The 19,826-nt window shown below is 38.3% G+C and overlaps 1 protein-coding gene across 2 annotated transcripts in view; it reads left to right on the top strand.

Moving 5' to 3' along the window:
* The window catches only part of LOC115211582 (WD repeat and FYVE domain-containing protein 3), a 302,189-nt gene that overhangs the window by 103,075 nt on the left and 179,288 nt on the right, over positions 1 to 19,826 (top strand). Inside the window, exon 2 of one of the 2 annotated variants that reach the window (XM_029780140.2) lies at positions 5,269 to 5,489. In XM_029780140.2, the coding sequence (XP_029636000.1) occupies positions 5,292 to 5,489 (198 nt within the window). In that variant the 5' untranslated portion in view covers positions 5,269 to 5,291. Of the gene's footprint in view, positions 1 to 5,266; positions 5,490 to 19,826 lie in introns of both variants that reach the window. The other variant, XM_036502991.1, reaches the window with a different exon arrangement.

Below are 19,826 nucleotides of genomic sequence, written 5' to 3'. Positions count from 1 at the left end.
ATATGGCATAGTGGTTAAGAGTGCAGGCTACTAACCCCAAGATTCTGAGTTCGATTCCAGGCAGTGACCTGGATATTAATAATAATAATAACAACAACATTGAAAAATATCTTAGGAATGAGAACCCATGTTTGAAATTTCTCCAAGACACCTGATGAAGGCTGGAGGGTACATCAGCTGAAACATTGTGTTAACAACAAACAAGATGAGGACAAATATCTGTCAAATGTAGATAATGTACATGAGTGTCCCATTGTACAGGCAGTTTGCTTTTTGAGCCAAGGCTTGTGCGAATTTTTGTCTTGAAGTATGAGTGGAAAATCCGCAGTACAAGCACACAAATCATCTCGCCTTTAATGTTATTCAGTTAATAAAACCAGTTTACATATTTCCTTTGCATTTGCTTTTTTTATAATTGCCATTTTACATGTAACTACACCTTTTCTGTATTGAAACCCATGGAAAATTATTTTGAGTGTTTTTTTGGGTGCTGGAACGGATTAATTATAATTTAGTTAATTTCAATGGGGAAAATTGATTCGTAAAACAAGTAAATCGTAAGACGAGTTCGGTCATGGAACAAATTAAACTCATACTGCGAGGTATCACTGTATATATACATATATGTGTGTGTGTTTATATATTTATACATATCTCTTTTCTCTCTTTTACTAGTTTCAGTCATTTGACTGCGGCCATGCTGGAGCACCGCCTTTAGTCAAGCAAATCGACCCCGGGACTTATTCTTTGTAAGCCCAGTACTTATTCTATCGGTCTCTTTTGCCGAACGGCTAAGTGACGGGGACCTAAAAACATCAGCATCGGTTGTCAAGCAATGCTAGGGGGACAAACACAGACACACAAAAATATACACACACACACACACACATATATATATATATATATATATATATATATATATATACATATATACGACAGGCTTCTTTCAGTTTCCATCAACCAAATCCACTCACAAGGCATTGGTCGGCCCCGAGGCTATAGCAGAAGACACTTGCCCAAGATGCCACACAGTAGGACTGAACCCAGAACCATGTGGTTGGTTAGCGAGCTACTTACCACACAGCCACTCCCGCATATGCACATAATATTTGTAATCCTTTATCAGCATACCACCAATGATAATAATGATTGCCAAATACCAAATAACTGGAATATTTTCAGGCCTGGAGTGGATGGTGATGCTGATTCCGTTTTTCTCCTTTTTTTCCAGCAGCATTTATGTAGCTGCAGTAGCAATGGAATTTTTTATATTCTTAATATTTAAAGAATTTTTTTTTTTTTTCAGAAGCTAAATTAGTTGATGAAATGGCCCAATTAATTTGTTAGTTCAGTTTGGGTTTTCGAAGTTGATTTAAAATAAGAGATAAGAGCTGCAAAATAACTTCTTTGCTACAAATGTAACATGGATTCTAGTTGTAGGAAACTTGTTGTTGTTGTTTAGCCCTGGGACACTTCCATATGAACAGACCTATTATCAAAAATATTTGTGTAACTTTAAGTAGTAACACTGAGTAATTTCAATCTTCCATGATTATTAATTAATATACAAATATTAAAGCATATTGTATCATTATCATCATCGTTTAGTGTCTGTTTTCCATGCTGGCATGGGTTGCATGGTTTGACTGGGGATTGGAGGGCCAGTAGGCTGCGCCAAGCTCCAATCTAATCTGGCAAGGTTTCTACAGCTCAATGCCCTTCCTAATGCCAACCACTCTGAATCAAAGGTGGCCATAGGCAGGTTGATATCATATGGGTCAAACTTCTGTAGTGGTGATTTGAAACAAGACCCACTAGGTCAGACATCATAACCGAACCAGATTATTTTATGTGATCAGTCTGTTAAACTTCCAATCAGTGCCAAGCCATCGTGTAATTCAGCCTCCTAGATTCTTCTTCTTGTGCTCTTAAAAAAGCCGATTTTGTTGCCTTACCTCTGTGCAGAGTGTTGAGACCAGCCAAGTCATTCACACATCTTACCGCTTGCCATGTAGAATGTTGAGGCAGCTACACCATTCTCACCAATGCCAAATGGTTAAAATAGATGGTAGATGGTCACTTGCCATATCAAAATCTTGTAGTAGACTCCAAGTAGTATATCTCTACCAGTATTTAATTATTGCTGTTGTTATTAGTAAAAGACCTATGCAGTTTGACTTTATGTGTGATGATAAAATCTTCTGTTAAATGTTTGTGGGTGTTGTTCAGTTACTTTTTCATGCAGCTCAAGGAATACATTTTCATTCATTAACCCTTTCGATACCAACCTGGCTGAAACCACCTGTGGCTCTGTAGTACAAATATCTTGTTTTCATAAGTTTTGAATTAAAATCTTCCACCAAACCTTAGTCACAATTTGTGCTCCTAACACTAGCTTAATGATAACTAAGTTATTTTACTAAATTCTTTGTTATATTTAAAATAATTGAAAGAGACACAGAGCATCTCAACAGAAATATTGTAACGAAAGAGTTAACTAGTCACTCCAACAGACTGGCCAGCAATTTTCCCTCTACAAAACAGTCCATCTTATAATCAAGAATATAAAACAATAAAAACACAAATCCTTAGTAGAATGTTAGTATTGTTATTGTTATTTTTTGCTGATAAATTCTTGTTATTTCTCTTTTTAAAATTTTGCAAATATTCATTGGGATAACGCATTCAATGTTGGCTCTTTACATTCCGAGTTCAGTTTCCACTGAGGTTGATTTTTACCTTTTGCCCTTTCAGGGTTGATAAAAATAAGTACCTGTTGAGCATGGGGGTCAATGAGGTCAACTCATCCCCCTCCCCTGAAAAGCAGACCTTGTGTCAAGATTTGAAATCAATATTTAAGTTTGATCTGTAGTTAAGTTGATTTTGTATTTTGTTTGCGAGATTCTTGATGTGAATTCACAGTAAGATATTCAACCAATTGACTAACAATATAGAAGTGAAATTGAACCTGTGCATATGTTATTATTGGCATCATGACACTCCCAAGACCCAACAAAATTTGGTTAAGCCTTTTAGTAATTTCCAGGTGGCAGATTAATTTTGATTGTACATTGGGATTTTTTTATACCTGTCAAACTATGGCCGCCTCCTTTTTAATTAACGAGGTAACTAAATAAGCATATTTCATTCGATGTTATTATCCAGATGTCTCTAGTTGTTTCTTGTGATTAATAATCTATATTTCAGATCCTCGAGATTTTCATTGTTTGCATATACATTTTTTTTATATATACATTATTTGAAAGCATTTATTTTTATCTTGCATGTTCAACAAATTAACTGTTGTTACATTTGGGAAATCTCCTGTCATCTTCAGATATCACAGCTGTACATGCACACACACATACACACACACACACACTCACGCACTGACACACATGTAAAGAGTACTCACTATGCAATGTTAATAATTCTTTCTAAGGCAGCGAGTTGGCAGAATTATTAGCATGCCAGGCAAAATGCTTAGTACAGTTTTATATTTAAGAGACGAGGAATTATGTACATTATTTCCATTCTTTACATTATTTACATTTGACGGATATTTGTCCTCACCTTGTTTATTGTTAACACAACATTTCGGCTGATATACCCTCCAGCCTTCATCAGGTGTCTGGGGGAAATTTCGAACATAGGTTCTGATTCCTAAGATATTTTTTTATGTTATTATTATTATTATTCAGGTCACTGTCTGGAATTGAACTTGGAATCTTGGGGTTAGTAGCCCACACTCTATCTGTTTCCAGATAGTGTTGAATAAAGCAGGGCAACTTGGGTTTAAAAAAAAAACAGTGTTGCCGGCTGATAATGTGTTGTGATGAGTAATTTTTTAAACGTGATACATAGTTTGAGTGATTCTGATGGTACATTCTACACAATATACAAACAGTATAGCATTTCATAGTGGTGTTGTAGAGAACAGAGCTTTAGTGGTTTGAGGCAATCCTAGTAAGCAAGGCCTGATTGGCAGTTTGGACAGTTGTAACCGATAGTGCTATTGTTCATTAGTTGTGATACAAAGTAAAAGCAAGAAGATCTTAGCTGTGCCAAATGATTGTTGAAACATAAGATGCATCAAATTGTGCATCTGTATGCAATGCTACAGCTATAATTTATATTATTGAAAGCATGCAAAGAAAGAGTATTATGCAAAGAAAATTGTATTGGCAAAAATGGATGTTGTGTCATCATCATCATCATCGTTTAACGTCTGTTTTCCATGCTAGCATGGGTTGGACGGTTTGACCGGGGTCTGGGAAGCCAGGAGGCTGCACCAGGCTCCAGTCTGATCTGGCAGTGTTTCTATAGCTGGATGCCCTTCCCAACGCCAACCACTCTGTTAGTGTAGTGGGTGCTTTTTACATGCCACCGGCATGGAAGCCAGTCAAGGTGGCGCTGGCATTGACCACATATGGATGGTGCTTTTTACGTGCCATTGGTACAGGTGCCAGGGGAGGTTGGCAACAGCCACGATCGGTTGGTGGTTTTTACTTGCCACCGACATGGAAGCCAGTCAAGGGTAAAACGTGCAGAAGTTTTGGTTATGTTATAAGGTTAGCCATCACCTTGTGCTTTCATCTGTGTATATATTTACATATGTTGGTATTTGTAGCATAAGTTAATGAATGGTTATCACGTAAAGTGGGGTCTGATGACTTAAATCAAAGACTAAAGGACAGTTTGTAAAGAAACTACATTCGCACCGTATACAATATATATCTCTTGGATTTTATTATGTGAAACATAATTGATGATTATACATTCTCCAAATTCTGGTACTTACCCTGTTAGTCTCTTTTGTCAAAATTTCACCTTTTTACTTGGTTGATATAAAGGGTTTCCTCTTTGTCTTTGCTCTTATCTTTACAATGAATGCCGTCCTTCTGAAAATGATCTCTACTTATCACATTCTCCCTAAACCCATCGATGTATCAACATTCTCTACATTATACTGACTTTAAATCACATCTCATGTACCAGATTCTATACAAAATATTCATCTGTTTCCTTTCAGAACTTGCACGTCCCATTTTCTCTTTTCAGCCATATTTTCCTTCTCTGAAACTAAATCAAAAACTTGAAATGTTAGTGTTTAATGGTCTGATTTTTGTAATTAAATGCTTTCCTCTGTCTTCTGTGTCTTCTTAAAGCTATGGAATTGCCCCTCCCCAAACTAAGAAATAAAAGAAATTGAAACAAAATATGATAAATACTTATAGTAATTTTTTTTTTTTTACTTTTATCTTGCAGCTGTTACCGGCTGAGAAAAGAAAATGAGTTTTATGCGGAAGCTAGTTAGCCCTCGGGCAACACCAGAGCCGTCGGCCTCTGTGGCAATCAGCTCGCAGGATAATGCACTTGGTTTGATGCATCTGAGGAAACTATTTGCGGAGTTCCGCCAGCCACAAGGAAATGTTACTCAGAAAGAACAGGAGGATAAACTCTACAACATGTTACCTCTGTTTTGCAAGGTAAGTTCCGTACATTGTGCATATGGCCCGGAGCAAAAAAAATGAAAGAAATGTTCATCGAAAAAGTTCGCTTGTGAAATGTTCAGTAAATTGTTCATACAGAAAGTTTTTCGTTGATGTGGAACAACATTTTTTTTTTGTTCTCCTTTTTTTTTCTTTATGTATACAAAATGTTTGTTGATTTCTTTGGGTTGTATGTGGGTGATGCAGTCATGTGAGTTATGTGTTGATGTATGCATTTCATTTAAGAAGATGGGTAGGTTAAGAGTTCGGGACTTACCCGAAAAACTTGGCACAAACCTTGCGGACCATTGAACTGTTCTTCTTGATTTGGTGTGTTGGGGTTGTGCAGAATCTGTGGTGTTTGCTGGAGTTGGCGAGGAACGGAGGGAATTGAATGTAAGTCCTCCTCAATGAAGGTTTTTTTCAAACGATCAATCGATGCCATATTTCGTTTACCTCCAATATCGAAAACGAAATACTTGGGTTCTCTTTTGATAACCTTATAGGGCCCAGAATATGGTGGCTGAAGAGTAGGGTGTTAATTAATTGTTCGTTATTGCTGTTTGTTGATATTGTTAATTGTTTGATTTTTTTCCCCATTGAGGGGAAAATGGAGAAAACGCCAGCGAGCGGCCACAGTTTTGTTTGTTTTGTAGCTTAATCAGAGGAAGCTGGCCAGTGGTCATAATGTATATTAAGCCTCTCAGAGCATTGATCTTGAAGCAGCCGATGTTTAGTCTGATCATCTTCAGGTTAATATCAGCAGGAAGAATGTTGAGCCTGGCACCTGGTCAAGATCTTTGCCTCCAAGTTAATTCCAGTAAAAGTACTCAAGGACTAAATAATAACCTTAAACAAAGTGGTGCAGTAGGCATATTACCTCCCACACTGGGCGAAATGCGTAACCGTATTTCGTCTGCCGTTACGTTCTGAGTTCAAATTCCGCCGAGGTTGACTTGCCTTTCATCCTTTCGGGGTCGATAAATTAAGTACCAGTTATGCACTGGGGTCGATGTAATCGACTTAATTCGTTTGTCTGTCCTTGTTTGTCCCCTCTGTGTTTAGCCCCTTGTGGGTAGTAAAGAAATAGGTATTTCGTCTACCACTACATTCTGAGTTCAATTTCCGCCGAGGTCGACTTTGCCTTTCATCCTTTCGGGGCTCAATTAAATAAGTACCAGTTATGCACTGGGGTTGATGTAATCGACTTAATTCGTTTGTCTGTCCTTGTTTGTCCCCTCTGTGTTTAGCCCCCTGTGGGTGGTAAAGAAACAGGTATTTATCATTCAGCAACTGAGCCAGTCATCATGTCAGACCGACCAACAACACTTCAACTCACGACAAATGCTACAAAAGCGTGGGTTATTGGAAAATAGGAAAGCTTGTTACATGCAGTTGCTGTAAAGAGTGAAGAATTTGCTGGCTCTCAGGCTTTTACTCATGTCTCTAAGAGAAAAAAATGGGTCGTTGCTTGAGCTGTAGGAAAGTAAATGACAAAAGCACTCTCCCTAATCATCTTCACTCTCAGACAGTTTTAGCTTAATCTTTGCTGACACAGATTTTCTTTCACCACTTTCTTTGAATCCACTCTCTTTGTGTGGCCTCTGCCAAGGTTAAATATGTATAATCAAAGCCACTGTAATGTTAAGGCTCTGTTAAATTCGTCAAGCCCACTTGACTTCTAAACATCTAATAAAACCAACCAGGCTTTTAAGTGTCTGTAAATACCATGAACATAATCACAATAAAAAATCAAAATAAAAATTCCAAGAATTATATATAAACACTACAGTAAGAACCTCTATCTACATTTTCTTAATTCTTGCTATTATACTCATACGACTTATTATGACATTTTTTTTTCCATGTTGAGGAAGGTAGGGGAGAATTTTTCAAATAGGAGCAAGTTTTTGCTTTAAGAGGAATTATTAATGGGAACTGAGAGAATTGTATATATAAAGAAGAAATGTTAAGAACTATTTATAGAATTTAATAATGTAAAAAGCTGTGTAGGCGGCTGATTGAAAAGTTCACACAACTCAATGCATTACATCTATTTAGTTTTGTTTCTCTCCTTCACAGTTTGGAGTTTTAAATGTCACAGAGTACTGGCATTTGTCTTTCAGCTTGACACTTTCAGATTTGATGAAAAAAGAACCAGTAATATACTGGGTTTAATCCAATCAGCTACAAACATTGGCTTTGTGTGTAAGATGCTTGCTTCCCCAACCACGTGGTTCTCGGTTCAGTCTTACAGTTTGGCACCTTGGGCAAGTATTTTCTGCTGTAGCTAAATTACGGGGACGTAAAAACACCAATGTCAGTTGTCAAGTAATGTTGGCAGGACAACCACAGACACATAAATACATACATACGTGTGTACATATGTACATACATACACACATACATACACACATACATACACACACACATACACACATACACACACACACACACACACACGTGGTACTGTCCCACCCATGCTAGCATGGAAGATGGACATTAAATGATGATGATGGTGATATGGTAGGATTCTTTCAGTTTCCATCTACCAAATCTACTTGCAAGGCTTTAGTTGGCCCGAGGCTATAGTAGAAAAAACTTGCCTAAAGTGCCATGGAGTGGGACTGAACCCAGAACCATGTGGTTGGGAAGCAGGCTTCTTACCACACAGCCATTCCTTGTATAAGCTCAGTAAACCTGGCACAGAATCTTCAAGTTTTTTAAGGGGAGCGAATAGATATGTTGGAGCTCATTTGCGTTTTTCTTTCTTAAGATATTGATTTTTAACATATGTAGTGTGTAACCATAAAATTTGAGGGAGGGGGCAGTTGATTAAATCATCCCTCCCTCCAGTATATTTTTGGTTCTTAATTTATCAACTCTGGGAGGGTAAAACACACGTGGGCATGCCTACAAAGTCAGAAAACAGCACAGCTCCCATGACTTTCAGAAACATTTTTTTTTTTGACACTCAGAGTTACTGAAGCGTGGAACAAGCTACCTGCATCAGTTGTTAGTTGCTAAGACATTGCATCCTTTAAAACCTCCATGCTTCCTGAAATTGACGAACACCACACCTGATATCCCCCCCTCCATACACATGCACACATGTATATCATAACTCTCACTCCATTCCCTTTCCTGATTTTTGTACGTAATTCTAGGTACTGTATGTGTACCTTTAACGAGTTGTAGTTCACCTGAGCTCTATGCACAATAATTTCATTATTATTATTAAAAGGCAGGTCAACTCTACTGGACAATACTGATTTGAAATTTTGGCACAAGGCCAGCAAATTTGGGGGAGGGGGCAAGTTGATTACATCAGCCCCAGTGTTCAACTGGTACTTATTTTATCGACCATGAAAGGAAGAAAGGCAACGCCAACCATGGCAGAATTTGAACTCAGAACATAATAAAGGATGAAATGCCACTAAGCATTTTACCTGGTGTGTTAACGATTCTGCCAGCTCGCTGCCTTAGCTCTACTGGAAGATGTTAACAATATAAAGGAGTTCCAACTGAGAATGACGACCAAGTTTGAAACCAAGTTGCCAAAATCTTTATCAGCACATCACATCTCTTGCTCTACTTAAGCAATTATATACAGATGCATGCTACTGATGAAAGCAACAGGAATAGGTATATATTATAAAGAGTAATTTTAAAGTTTATTTTAACCGTTACCTTTAAAACGATAACAACATGGTCAAATTATAATTGTATAATAGTAAATTATAAAAAAAAAACAAACTTATGCTCTGTTTGGGTTTCGTTTTGTCTTTTAAAATTTTTATCTGTGTTTGCACATATGTTTCATTACTGGCATATTTTCGACCATATCTGCTACACCCACATCTTGTGTTAGCAGGAGGCATCTTAATGTATGCTCAACGAGTTCTTTAGTTCATTTTAGCCTTCACAGCTGAAGCCATGCTGGAGCTGTGCCAAAGTATTTTAGACTTAATTCTATGTTTCTTGGTTCCTTTTTTCTTTCCCTTTGCCACACCAAATAATAAGATTGCATTCACTTCTCCAATTTTCATTGAAAGAGGAATTCTGTAGCCAAAAAAGAGATTGGCATTTCACAATTAAGTTGGTGTCTACATAATTAAGGACCTCTCATGGCTAAGCTCTACGGGTTTGCTTCGGAAGAAGGTCAAGAAGTGTGTGTACTTCTTTTGGAGTTCTTTTATCTTTTACTTGTTTCAGTCATTAGGCTGTGGCCAGGCTGGGGCACTGCTTTGACGAACCTTAGTTGGACAAATCGATGCCAGTACTTATTCTATCAATCTCTTTTGCTGAGCTGCTAAGTTACAGGGATGAAAACAAACCAACACCAGTTGTCAAATAGTGGGGGCAAAAACAGACTCAAAGACACACACACACACAGCAGTTTTCTTTCAGTTTCTGTCTACCAGATCCACTCAGAAGGCTTTTGGTTGGCCTAAAGTTATAGTAGAAGACACTTGCTTTAGGGGTGCCATTCTGTGGGACTGAACCCGGATCCATGTGGTCGGGAAGCAAACTTCTTACCACACGGCCACAGCTGTGTGCACATTGAACTTTCCCTGTATTAGAAACTAGAACATTACTGTATGTTGCAACTGTTGATCAAGTCAAATACTTGATGTCTCTTGAGCAATAGTATCCATCCATGGGTGACCATCATGTTTGATACAACTCTTCTTCTGACAGCATCCAAGGAAAGAGTAGAACTTGATTCTTTAAACCAATAAATCATTTGTCAGTTTTACAGTGCGAATGCAATGACCAGCAATGAACAGATCATCTCTGTGGTTGCACCTTCTACAGCTAGGTGGACTGTGCCAGTTGAGAGTGGTGCCACGGCTAAGCACAATATAGTGCTGGTGACAGCTTATTTATTACTGACCCCGTAGGCTAGTTTTATTTGTTCTTCTGACTCAATTATTCATAAGTGCCCTCACTTAGTGGCACCTGTTTCACACCTGGGTTAACGATCCCCTAATAGTTAGTAAGAACTGCAGAGATCATTATTGGTTTTCGAACTTCCTTCATTTTCCTCTTTGGTTATTGTTGAAGGAGACTGGTTTGAATAATCTTGTGTGTTAGTCCATCCACAAACTTCTTGTACATGGGAATATGAACATGGCATCTTTATTTGCTAGAAATTGCAGCCAAAATCTCCTTCAGATTATACTAGTCTACCTTAAAAATAAGAAAGACACATTGGATAATTCAGTCTTAGATAGACTAAGTCTGAATAACAGATGGGATGGTCATTCCTGGATTTCTTTTGCTAGTAGGTCTGCTTGTTCAGAACTATTGCTATCAACAAGTGTTGCAGAAAAAATTCCAGCTTTTCTCAAATCCTTTTTTTAACGTTTAATCAAAGAAGAAAGGGAAGTGCCTGCAATATTTGCTGGGACTTCAAGACTGGGAGAGAATAAAGGGAGTAAGAAACAACCACTGGTTATTCTGAGATGAAAAATATGGTTGGAATATCTGGAACAAAGTGGATTCTTTGGATTCCACTAAAGCCGTCCCATGGTGGTAGTATTTAACCAAAGTATTAAGGCGGCGAGCTGGCAGAATTGTTAGCATGCTGGGTGAAATGCATAGCAGTATTTCGTCTGCCATTACGTTCTGAGTTCAAATTCTTCCGAGGTCGACTTCGCCTTTCATCCTTTCGGGGTCGATAAATTAAGTACCAGTTACACACTGGGGTCGATATAATCGACTTAATCCGTTTGTCTGTCCGTGTTTGTCCTCTCTGTGTTTAGCCCCTTGTGGGTAGTAAAGAAATAGGTAGTATTTAGCCAGAAATCAGAATCACTTTACTCTCCACAAAACTGACAGATTCTGCATGGAAGCCCATTCCATACAGTTTCCATCAACCCAATTATTATTCACAAGGCTTGGGTTATTAACCTGAGGTTTTGGTAGACAATATTTGCCCAATGCGCTGCACAGTATGATCAGACCTGGAATCATGTAAAATGCTAAACACACTTATTAACCATGCATCCACGTCTGTGCCTGCATGACCTGGTTCAGAAATTCAGAAACCGCTATTATTTTCCCCTGAACAGTCACCATCACAAGGCTGGATGCTGCTCTCTCCACACTTAAACTGCATGCAGACTGGTATTTATTTATGTCAATGTAATCATGTTATTATTGTATTAATTGCTGTTTCTGGTGTTATTGATTTTACTCTTTCCACTTGGGAAGCGAATCCTCCACTTTCATTATACCAGCATAGATTATCAATATCTCTGAACTGAACTGGATCGCAGTGAATCAGCATATTGCATACATCCAGTTCCAGATGTGCTTGCTATGATGTCATAATTCTCCATCGGATATGATATGTGGGTGTGATTCTCCCATTGCAGCTTTGTTGGAATTTTACTGAAGAATCACATTCAAGGTTCTGTTGTTGTTTAGCCCCAGGTCAACCCTGATTGAGCAGACCTATGATGAAAAGTATCCCAACTATGATTGTCTCATTTTTGTATATTTATGACTATTAGCTAATGTGTCCTTTATTTTCTTAATAACATGATGCTTTGATGGAGGTTTGGCTGTTATGTCTAGTATATAAAACAACCACATAGATGCTCCCTGGTTGTCTCCTAAAGCTTGAAATTTCTTTCTGCTGCAAAATGTTTGCTGTGGCATTCATGCATTTTCAAGGATGTGAACATAGGCACTGGAATAGCTGTGTGGTAAGTAGCTTGCTTACCAACCACATGTTTCTGGGTTCAGTCCCACAGCGTGGCACCTTGGGCAAGTGTCTTCTACTATAGCCTTGTGAGTAGATTTGGTAGATGGAAACTGAAAGAAGCCTGTCATGTGTGTGTGTGTGTGTATATATATATATATATATATGTTTGTGTGTCTGTGTCTGTCCCCCCCCCACCATCGCTTGACAACTGATGTTGGTGTGTTTACATCTCTGTAACTTAGTGGTTCAGCAAAAGACCCCGAAAAAATAAGTACTAGGCTTATAAAGAATAAGTCTGGGGTTGATTTGTTTAACTAAAGGCGGTGCTCCAGCATGACTGCTGTCAAATGACTGAAACAAATCAAAGAATATGAACAAAATAGCTGAGTTTGTAAAGTATTGAACTTGTATCTACTTGTTCATTGGTTGAGGTTTCAATTCCACTACAAGCATTTTGTTTGATTTTGACTCCTGGTACATCAGGTGGTGAGCTGGCTGAATTGTTACCGCACTGTGAAAAATGCTTAGCAGCAGTTATTCCAACTTTATGCTCCGAGTTCAAATACTGCCAGAGTCAACTTTGCCTTTCATCCTTTCGGGGTTGATAGAATAAGTACCATTTGAGCCCAATATAATTGGTTAACACCCTGGGGCTGTAGCAGAAGGCACTTGCCCAAATTACTGGCCTTGTGCCAAAATTTGAAACCAAAGGAAAGAGTGGATTTGGCTTGTTTACAAGTAAAACAGGTAGAATATCTGGGCCAGTTTAAATGCCAAAAGGTTTAGCAGATGAATGTTAATTGTAACATCCATGGTCCTTTTTTTGTATCAATTTTTGGGATGGAATATAAAAGGCAAGCTCAGTTTTGGAAGAACTCATTCTTGGAACAGACACGTAACCAGCAAGATGTTAGATATCAGTTTTAGTATTCTGCAGACACAGCTGTTTGCATTATAATTTTCTAGCCAGTCTCAGACTGCAGCAACTGACTAGATGTGGTACTGGACTTCTTGCAGACTGTTCTTCAGTTCGAATCTTATAAGCATGCTTTTTTGCTGTTGTATTTGACCGGTACAATTAATCATAGACTCTGCAAGTCTCCAAGTTTACAAGAATAGTTTCTGGATCTTTTGGAAATATCTTCTGTGAAAACTTGGTGTCTTCTCTTGGGGAAAAATGTATCTCTCATTTGTGTAATTCCATGAAACTAGAATGGCTCAGTGGTTAGAACGTTGTACTCACAAGCATGAGGTAGTGAGTTTGATTCCCAGACTGGGCTGCGTGTTGTGTTCTTGAGCAAGACACTTTATTTCATGTTGCTCCAGTTCATTCTGTTGTAGAAATAAGCTGTGACATCACTGGCGCCAAACTGTTTCGGCCTTTGCTTTTCCTTTGGACAACATCGTTGGCATGGAGAAGGGAGGAGGCTGGTTCGCACGGGCGACTGCTGGTCTTCCATAAACATCCTTGCCCAGACTTGTGCCTTGGTGTGGGGACAAACACAGACACACACACACAAATACATACATACATACACACACACACACACACACACACACATACATACATACACACACACACATATATATACATACACACACATATAAAGCACCAGCCAATTGTGGGTGTTGCCAGCCTCCTCAGGCCCTTGTGCCAGTGGCACGTAAAAAGCACCCACTACTCTCACGGAGTGGTTGGCATTAGGAAGGGCATCCAGCTGTAGAAACACTGCCAGATCAGACTGGAGCCTAGTGCAGCCTCTTGGTTTCCCAGACCCCGGTTGAACCGTCCAACCCATGGTAGCATGGAAAGCGGACGTTGAACGATGATGATGGTGGGCTTCTTTCAGTTTCTGTCTACCACATCCACTCACAAGGTTTTGGTTGGCCCGAGGCTATAGTAGAAGACACTTGCCTAAGATGCCACATAGTGGGACGTTAACAGTTTAAACATTGTAACTTTGTGCTTGTGTCCTTTGGAAAGGCATGAATGTTACATTTAACATTCATCTGCTTAAGCTTTTGGCATTTAAATTGGCCATACCTGGCCCAGATATTCTACCTGTCTTACTTGTAAACCAACCAGATCTGGCCTTTCATACCTACCCCACATGTCATTCTAAAAACAAGCAGTCACATCATTGAGATTGCTAAGCTAGAAGATAATACTTAATTAATTGTCAACAATGTGGATAAATAAGCATTACATTTGATAATCTGAATGCTAAAGGGTTGAAATGTGAATATGTTGCTCTTATTAGAGATGTTGTTGAGGGTTTAATGAGGATGAGTTGACTCCTAGCTTCATTATGCAGGTTGGGTGGTCATGTAGGACAGCCTTGTTACATGATGGTATTGATGACTTTCGATTGATTATGATGACCTCGACTGATTATGAGAGATGCAATAAAAATGACAACAATGGCTGTGGTGGTGGTGATGATAGAAAATGATGATGATGTTGATGATGCTGGTGAAGATGATTACCAAAGTGATCATGTTCACTTTTTCAACGATATACCAGCCCATGCAGAAATGTTGCACATTTCGAGAACCACTTGCTGTTTTTTTTTGTTGTTGTTGTTGCTGTTGCTTTGTTTCCCTTCCATTAACATTACCATACTCACCATACCACCACTGTTACTACTACTACTACGATTACTACTGCTGCTTCTGCTAGTGCTGCTGACATCACATGCATCATGTCAAACCACCCACTCGCAGCAGAACAACAACCCCCTCCCTCTGCCTAACGAGGAAAGTGAAAAAAAATATAAACATACAAAAGACAAAAAAAAAAAAAATCAAAATGCAAAAAAACAAACAAACAAAACAAAACAAAAACAAAAACAAACAGCCAACCCCAGTAACAGAATGTGTGCTCTTGGAGAAGCCTAACCTGTTTCAGCAGATATTGATCCGGCCAGTTTGTATTGAGCAGCAATAGAACTGTGAAACTGTAAACTATTTACTACACAAGACAATTAAACCAGAGTAATTGCTGTAGCAAACAGCAGCCGAGGATGGAGGTAAACTGCGATGCTTGGAGAGTAATTTACTGCTAATCTAATTGCAATGGCTACAGGTTGTTATTGCTGTTCATGTTGCTGTTGGTCAGCTCCCAGGTCAGCCTTGATCAGAAGCATTCTTAACTGTGATCATCTCATCTTTTTTTTTTTTTTGATCATGAATGACCATGGGTTTGCACCTAGAAAGTTACCTCCGAGGCACAAGTCTGGGCAAGGTTGTTTATGGAAGACCAGCAGTCGCCCTTGCATACCAACCTCCATTCTCCATGCCACTGATGTTATCCAAGGGAAAGGCAAAGGCCGATACAGCTTGGCATCAGTGACATCACAGCTCATTTCTACAGATGAGTGAACTGGAGCAACATGAAATAAAGTGTCTTGCTCAAAAAAACAACACACAATCCAGTCCAGGAATTGAACTTGCAACCCCAGGATTGTAACCCTGATGCTCTAGCCACTGAGCTGTGTGCCTTCACTAGGTGTATCCCATTATCTAATATGTCCTCCCGTTTTTTAAAAGTAGGGTAGGATTTGGAGGAGATTGACCTGCTATTTCTAGTAGGATAAATGACTGTATAAAGCTGTGGTTCCCAAACTCCTTAATATCTGAACCAGATCTAAAGCTGGATTTTTTTTAAGGGGCCACATCAAAAAAGTAAAAAAAGCCAGTTAAAAAATATATATATTTATAAAGGGAAAATGATTGGAGGTCACAGATTTATGCTCGCGGGCCACATGTGGCCCTGGGAACTGCAGCTGAGAGCCTCTGGTGTAGAGGCTATCACGTTTGTAAAAGGCAAAATGCATTCCTGGTGGGAAATGAAACTTTGGTACTTAACCTCCTTACTCTTAAAGTTCTAGCAGAGATGGTAAAGAGATAATAGTGAGATGCTTCTATGATAGCTGCTAGTTAATTAGGCTGTGTGTTTGAGTAGTTTACTTCTCAATCATGTAGTTTTGGGTTCAATCCCATTGCTTGACACTTTAGGCAAGTGCCTTCTACTGTGGCCTTGAGTCGACCAAAGCTGTATGAATGAATTTTTGTAGACAGAAAATGGAAGAAACCCATTTTGTGGTTGTGTGTATGTGTCTTTCTGTCTCTTTGTGCTGAGACATACTCTATGGAATTTTTTTCAGTTTCTGCCTACCAAATCCACTTTCAAGACTTTGGTCATCTCGGAACCGATACTTGCCCAGGGTACTGTTCAGTAGGATTGAACCTGAAGCCATGTGGTTTTGGAAGCAAACTTCTTAACTTAACTACACAACCATGCCTGCACTTGGTATGCTGAAAGAAAAAAAAAGATTAAGCACAGATGCACCCTAAACAATTCCTATGCACTTGGAATTTGCTCCAAGTACTTTAAAAAATTGTTGAACAAGGTTCTAAGGTTCTCTTAGAGGCTTAAGGAAAACCAAATGATTATAGCATAAGAATGAATCTAAAATAGACCACCCAACCCCATTCCTTTCTACCATGACGCAGTGACAAGAACAACAGCTATTATTGTTGTTGTTGTTGTTATTGACTCCAGCTTGGTTTGTGGGGGCCGTGGAGAGTAACACTAAATGTTCTTTATGCTATCTAATTCAATTTGTTTCCCATTTCTAGGTTCAAATACAACTAGGCTGGCTTTACCATTCAATCCTTAGGGAGTTTTTATGGAGAATCTATAGATTGATTGCAGGTAATTTATTGGGCTGGTATCATAGGCTGTATACAGTTCTTCTCGATTAAGATGGATCTTCTCTCCTTTGTTTTTTATTCTATTTTCTATTTTCGTTTCTCTTCTTTCTCTACTTTCTTCTCTTTCATCTTATACTTCTATTTTGCTGTTTTATTTTCCTTTTCTTTTCAACTTCCTATGGTCGTTTCAGTCATTGGACTGTGGCCATGCTGGGGCACTGCCTTGAAGATTTGAGTCGAACGAATCAACCCTTTGTATTTATCTTGAAGTTCGATACTTGTTCTGTTGTTTGCTTTTGACAATGATGGTTTGTTTACATCCATGTAAACAAATCAACGCTAGTTGTCAAGTGGTGGCACACACACACACACACACGATGGTCTTCCACACAGTTTCTGTCTAACAAATTCACTCAGAAGACATTTGTTGACCCAGGGCTATCCAAAGGTGCTTTGCAGAGGGACTGAACCTGAAATCCTGATCTCCTTAACCACAGAGCCGTATTCGCATCTGTTGCTTATTATTTTATTCATTTATTTTTTCTTTTATATTTCTTTTATTCTTTCCTTTCCTTTCTTCATATTGAGGGTCAATACACAAATTCTACTTGTAGCTTGAAGTTAGCAGAAAGCAAGGAGTGCCTGGTGCAGAGGTGATCGGATTTCTGTGCTCTCTTCTCGTTTCTTAGGTGCTGGCTTTTCATTCCTTTCTGGATGGGTGTCTTTGTTTGTGTATCTTTTTATTCAGTTTTATATTTACGAGATGAGGAATTATGTGCATTATTTACATTTGACAGATATTTGCCCTCATCTTGTTTGTTGTTAACACAACGTTTAGGCTGATATACCCTCCATCCTTCATCAGCTGTCTTGGGGAAATTTTTAACTTGGGTTCTCATTCCTAAGGTATTTTTTGATGTTATTATTTTTATTATTATTATTATTATTATTATTATTCAAGTCACTAGGCAGTAACCTGAATAGAAATAATAATAATAATGATAATAATAAAAATAATAACATTGAAAAATACCTTAGGAATGAGAACCCAGGTTCGAAATTTCCCCAAGACACCGGATGAAGGCTGGAGGGTATATCAGCCGAAACGTTGTGTTAACTACAAACAAGATGAGGACAAATATCCGTCGAATGTAAATAATGTAAATAATGTATCTTTTTATTGTTTCTGAAATTATTAACCTGTTTCCATGCTGCAATATGTTTTTGTCTCTCTCCTCCTCCTTGCTTATTGTGTGTGAGTATGCCTTCACACACACACGAGTTTACTTGCTCTCTCATATTTTGTAACTGTTCTGAATGAAAGGGTTTGTATTATATGTTAGTCTTGTGGCCAATCAAGAAGGACTAAAAAATAATTAGTAATAAATAATAATAAAATGAATGATGATAATAATAATAATAATAATAATAATACTCAGAGAGTGCAAACCTCCACCAAGGCAACACTAATGAGAATATCTGGAATAAACTCAACTGCTCTCAGAAACGAGAATCTTAGGCAAGTGTCTTCTACTATAGCCTAGGGCTGACCAAAGCCTTGTGAGTGGATTTGGTAGACGGAAACTGAAAGAAGCCCGTCGTATATATATATATGTGTGTGTGTGTGTGTGTGTTTGTATTTATGTGTCTGTGTTTGTCCCCCAATCATCGCTTGACAACCGATGCTGGTGTGTTTACATCCCCGTAACGTAGCAGTTCAGCAAAAGAGATTGAAAGAATAAGTACTAGGCTTTCAGAGACTAAGTCCTGGGTGGTCAATTTGTTCGACGAAAGGTGGTGCTTCAGCATGGCCACAGTCAAATGACTGAAACAAGTAAAAGAATGAAAAAAATATATATTTTATAATATAAAATAAAATACGCTCTACTCAAGAGGACTTGTAACTAGATTTTTGAACTCAGATCATTCTGCTGTTGCTGTATTTGAAAATTTCAAAGAAGCTTTACAAATGCTTCATAAAAATGGTTAAATGAGACTAAAATTATTATCTCTGGCAGCAGATGGGAAGGAAAAAAAATATGTAATCCCACCGCCAAAAACAAAAACAAACAAGCCAATAATTATTTGAGCAATACCTTAACATTTATTGGCCATGTTCATTTGATTGGAAACTTAAAAGAGTTTGTTTCTTTTTCTGCTTTTTTACCTCTTTATTTTTCTCCCCCTTCAACTATAAATATTGCTGTATAATGAACAAAGCCAACCAATAACAGCTTGCTTGAAATTGCTCAAAGTTTACAAGTAGCAGTAAGTCGGTGTTATTATGTTTCTGTTTAAACGAATTATTACAAAAGGCAGTAAAATTAAATCTTGGCTTCATTTTGACTTCAGCCTTGCATTGTCAACAGCAGGATCTGATAGATACAACAGTCTAACAAGTGTAGTCATGTATACAGCATCAGTTGAGTGGGTCTATAGCTGTGACTGTTTTATATTTACTGGTTTTAAAAATAATCTCATTCATAGATAATGTAGACTTAGCTGTGTGGTGGAGGTGCAGGTGTGGCCATGTGCTCAAGGACAGGCTTGGCCGTGCAGTTAAAAAGCTTGCTTCATATGCTTTTGGTTTCAGGTTTAGTTGCATTGTATGCCACCTTGGGCAAGTCTCTTCCGCATTAGTCTCAAGTCAACCAATGTTTTCTGAGTAAAACTTTGTAGATATAAAATGTACTGAAGCCAGTATATATGAAATGATATATGAAGTAACGAAGGTAGCTAGACACTATATAAAATCAAAAAGGAAGAATTCAGTTATTATTAATAGTGACTGAGGGTGCATTGTAGCATCTACATTGCTAGAAATAAGAGTCAAAGACCCTTATAGACACAAACGTAGCACAAGTCCATCTACTGACAGGGGAGTTAACCACCCAATAGCAAGT

Source organism: Octopus sinensis, linkage group LG5 (genome assembly GCF_006345805.1).
Source record: "Octopus sinensis linkage group LG5, ASM634580v1, whole genome shotgun sequence".
Lineage (NCBI taxonomy): Eukaryota > Metazoa > Mollusca > Cephalopoda > Octopoda > Octopodidae > Octopus > Octopus sinensis.
This window is presented reverse-complemented; position numbering and strand designations above follow the sequence as displayed.